Consider the following 4653-nt stretch of genomic DNA (forward strand, 5'->3'; position numbering starts at 1 on the left):
AAAAGGGACATGTGATGTTGTCCCTTCTGATTCCTGGAAAGCACAAGGTAAAAAACATGGACATTTACTTAGAGTCTTTGATTGAAGAGTTAGAAATGTTATGGGAAGGTATTGAGGTGTAAGATACAAGTGCATCTGCATCCTCTAGAGATTTCACATTGAAGGCCATGTTGTTGTGGACCATGCACGACTTTCCAGGATACAAGAGTGTTCAGGTACATGTATATAACTCTATATTTGAAATTCAAGACTTAAATCAATTGCATTCTATTAATTCACTTGTTTTTTCCGGTTTAACCACGTCAGGATATCATGCATGTCCTATTTGCAGTCCCTCTCTAGTTTCCTCTAGGCCGGCACATTTGAAGAAGGTTATCTACGACAATCATCATCGATTTCTTCCTATTGACCATTCCAAATATGTTCTCCCTACTAATGGAATGACTCCACAATCTGTAACCATTCGAGATTGGAAGGAGAGATGGATTAATGCCGACAGCCACCCTCCACTTGGCATGAGTCGGTAAGAAGTGCATTTCTCTCGATTGACTTTAAAGTATTTAGCATGATGAATTTTTTACATAATATATTGTTTGTTTGTTAGGTTCTCTATATTCTTTCGTCTTCTGTACTGGACTGAACTCCAGATCAGACCCCATGCACATATTCAAAAATGTTGTATCTACATTATGGGATCACTTGATAGGGGCTCGTGATTTAGTTAATGTAAGGGAGGATTTACGTAGCATTGGTCGCATGAGACGAGCCTGGCCACGCATTGGACCCAGAGGAAAGATTGAGCTACCCCATGCACCTTGGATGTTGTCAAAGAACGATGAAAAAATAGTGAAGGAACAAATATATAGCTTTCGAGCACCCAGAGGATGTATGAGATGTCTCAAGGGAGCCTTCATAAAGAAAAAGAAAAGAAGTGTGGAGCAACTATCTGGTTTGAAGTCCCACGATTGGCACAAAATGATTCAAGTAAGGGTATCTCTAACCATGAATATAGTAATTAGTGGAGTAACTATGTGTAAAATTTGGGGTATGATGACTTTTTCCTCAACTAATTATTTGATCTATGAATATTGTTTACATTTAGTTCGTACTTCCTACTAGCATATCCCATTGTTCCTCCAAAGATGTACGTGATATCATTTACAAGATGGGAGAGCTTGTGAGGTGTGTATACATTGTATTTTTTCATTATATATCTTTGAATTTCTACACAAAAATAAACAATTCTCAAATACATCTTGACAGATATGTGAGCTCGAAGGAAATTGATCCAAACACATTGCAAGATGCTCGAGTATTATCTGTTGAGGTAGTTTGTTTGGTGGAGGAAATTTTTCTCTTGTTTAGTGCAATCATCCCTTGTTTATATCTCTGAATATCTTGCTGAAGTGGATCCCTCTCAACCACGACTATGGAAAGATGATGAAGACTTGAGGATGATCTTTATAGTACCTCAAGGAAAAGGAATGAGTAAAGTGCTAACAAAAGAAGAACTTTGTAAGTTAAATAGTTTTTGTGTGCTCAATAGTGATGTTATGAGCAAATGGGTAACACTATATAATGAAGCAAGGGCAAGAAGAAAAAGTGAAAGACAATAATTTTGCACTAGATATGGACGTAATGTCTCATTTCCAGATCATCCAAATGCGCTCCCACATCATATTGACATAGATTGGTTATATGAGGAAATGGAGAGAATGTAAAAAGAGGAGGAAATTAATATATCTCAAGAAGAGTGGGAATACGCACGAGGTTGCTTATCAAAGGTGAGACATGCCATCAATTAATTTGTTTCTATAAGATTTATTTTATATAAATAATTGACATGTTTGATCTTTTATCTTTTACTACTAGTGCACATTATTCAATGCACTTTGGTGTGAGGGTAAACATCTTCAAACTCAACGTATAGATGAAAAGAGAAATACCCAAGATTGTGGTGTCCTTGCTCACTTCGAGGCTGCCAATGGTACCATGGAAGGTTATTGTGGCTTGATCCAAGATATTCTGAAGCTTGACTTCAAACGATTCTTTATATATGTACTGAATGTGAAGTGGTTTAAAGAAGTGGTAACAAATGGTGAGCATTGCATAATCAGACGTCATCCAAGTGGTTTTGTAATCATTGACTCTACAAAATTTCACCAAAACAAGAATGACACATTAGTACTACCTTAACAATGCGAGCATGTATATATGCAAATGCTAAATTTTTTATATGTATACATGTGATACGTATACACAATATAATAAGTACTTAAGTTTTTTGCTTTTGTTTTTCAAATACAAGTTGTGTATCATCCAATGGTAAACAATAACTGATGGTGGTATGTCATCCCTATATCTAATCGTTCAAAACCAATATATGGTAATATTACCGACATGGAGATAGCAGATGGCAATCCAACAATTAATGATGATGTGCATGATGACACCATAATGGATGATATGCGTGATATAATATAAGATAAACCTCGTGAGGATGTTCAAGGAAACGCAGAAGAAGACAATAATGTGATTGTCGATGATCTTGATGAAGTTATTGAGCAATATAGCAACACATCCGATAGTGGGATAAACTTATTTGTTTCGTTACCTCTTGGTAACATAGACCTAGAAGTAGATCATTCACTGTAACATACTTAATTTTCTCATTGATTCAATGTGTATTCCTAATTCTATGCTTTTTATCATGCGCACACGTGCATACTCAAGAATCAATAGTCAATTTTAAAGCAAGCATTGAATTTTCCATAATAAAAAGGAAGTATCTTTTATCATCTTCAAGTACATAGAGAAATTACGAGATACATATTGCAATGCTTGCTACTAATTGTAAGGTTTCTGTTGTTTGCCGGTAATTACTTATATCAGGCTTGTCAACTAGAGGAACTGCCATTCATTAGAGAGAAATGAAAAAGTAATTATTAACTCTATTTTTTAATTCAATGATTCAATGTGTATTCTTAATTCTATGGTTTTTATCATGCGCACATGTGCATGCTCAAGAATCAATTTCAGGTGGTTAAATAATTATTAACTTTGGTTTTTCAATTATGTGAATTGCTAATTTTAGGTGGTTAAATAATTGTGCATCTGCTGGCGCGTCTATATTAGTGTCTATTTGCGTGGATATATAGATGCAAAATTTGCGTCTATTTACACGCATTTATAGACGCTCTGATAGACGTGCCTGACTTTGCGCGTCTAACATGCGCATCTATGCCTCGTTTTTGTTGTAGTGAAGGAGAGCCAAGCAACAATGTCAAGGCCTCAAAAATTGAAGCAATCCCAATAGTATTAGGAAATGGAAAATCCTAAATGCATCCCCTCCCCTCAATCTTCACGTCCCATGCCATGACCACCTCGATCTCCCAAGACGCTACAGCTATCATGGACACTAGCAAGTTAATATCCATGATACAATTTTTTGTGACGAAGATGTAGGCGATAGCTCCAGATTTGGGAGTAGGGGTTTCACTTCTAGGAGCTAAAAGACTGGCCGCCACAGCTGATGCCGAGTTGAGGCACGATCCCAAGAGATAGAAGCTAGAGGCGTCCACAACTACAACATCCCCCTCAATGCCCACGGCCACAACATACGATGAGTATGTCAAAGAGCTCCTACTAGCACATATAGAAAAGGCCAAGGAGGAGAAGACAGCGGCAGTAGAGTTGAGCTGGAGATTGAAAGAGAATCCTCAATTGCACTCAATAGGCAAACCACCAGTAGCAAAGCATCAATGAGAAATCTGAGAGCTAAAAGAGCATCTTGAAGCAAATAAAGGAGAAGGAAAGTGGGAAGCAAGGTGGACTGAGGAAAAACAGAACCTTATAAGCATGCAACAACTTAATGTGAGGAACTAGCAAAGTTGGGTAAAGAGGTACAAGGGAATATAAAAGACATCCTAGAGTCTATGGAGGAGCTAGAGACTGCTATAGAAGAGAGGGAACAAAGATATCAAGAAGAAATAGAAGACTTGAAAAAGAGGACTAACCTAGATTTGGAGGTGTTGAGAAATGACAAATGATGTATGCTCTAAGAAAAGATGACATGAATCCCATATGCACATTAAGGAGAGTGAAACAACTTAACTTCTATTAAGCATTGTACTTGACAATGGAATGAACACAATATCATGATGCTTTGTACTTTCACTTAGTGCCTTATCAATGTCAGTTCATTACACAAGATTGTCTTTATGAGTCCAAGCTAATCTATCTTGGAGCCTAATTCACTTGTGCAATAGTTGGTCTCTCTTTGTCTAAGTTAACATGAGTCTTGACTTCATCTTTCATCCTCCATAACTCCTGCCATGTTCTAGATCTGTTTTTTTAACAAGAGGAACAAGGGAGACTCGAAAGGAAAATCAAATGCTTGGAGAAAGAGAGGGAAGATGCCATCAAGGAAGAAACCTAAGGGTTTTAGGAGGAGCTAAGGAAACTAGAAACGGGAGGTGCAGGAGATAAAAACCATGGACAAATCTGAAAGACAACAGTAGGAAGGAAACCAAGAAGCCTATGCATAGAGGAAAAAATATCTATCCAAAAGGTTGTAGGAAACTTCCATGCAGTTCTCTATGGTGCAACAAACCTAGAAGATAGTCGAGGAGCAGTGAACCACCAAAACAAGGA

General features: G+C 37.3%; 1 protein-coding gene across 1 annotated transcript; it reads left to right on the forward strand.

Annotated features, from left to right (window-relative positions):
• Positions 1–751: 751 nt before the first annotated feature.
• Positions 752–2070, forward strand: LOC148012472 (uncharacterized). The gene is made up of 6 exons (XM_087669712.1): positions 752–984; positions 1103–1182; positions 1264–1327; positions 1408–1515; positions 1654–1784; positions 1873–2070. The coding sequence occupies exons 1-4, from the start codon at positions 757–759 to the stop codon at positions 1450–1452; spliced, it is 417 nt and encodes a 138-aa protein (XP_087525838.1). The 5' UTR covers positions 752–756; the 3' UTR covers positions 1453–1515; positions 1654–1784; positions 1873–2070.
• The last annotated feature ends 2583 nt before the right edge of the window (positions 2071–4653 follow it).

Source organism: Lygodium microphyllum, chromosome 27 (assembly GCF_053477565.2).
Source record: "Lygodium microphyllum isolate KBCC chromosome 27, Lygodium_microphyllum_v1.1.10, whole genome shotgun sequence".
Lineage (NCBI taxonomy): Eukaryota > Viridiplantae > Streptophyta > Polypodiopsida > Schizaeales > Lygodiaceae > Lygodium > Lygodium microphyllum.

Bases quoted from the DNA above. Each gene is read 5' to 3' on its own strand.
- LOC148012472 (XM_087669712.1), top strand. From the start codon at position 757: ATGAGACGAGCCTGGCCACGCATTGGACCCAGAGGAAAGATTGAGCTA. The intron at 985-1,102 runs GTAAGGGTATCT...GTTTACATTTAG, and splicing joins ATTGGCACAAAATGATTCAA to TTCGTACTTCCTACTAGCAT. The intron at 1,183-1,263 runs GTGTGTATACAT...ACATCTTGACAG, and splicing joins AAGATGGGAGAGCTTGTGAG to ATATGTGAGCTCGAAGGAAA.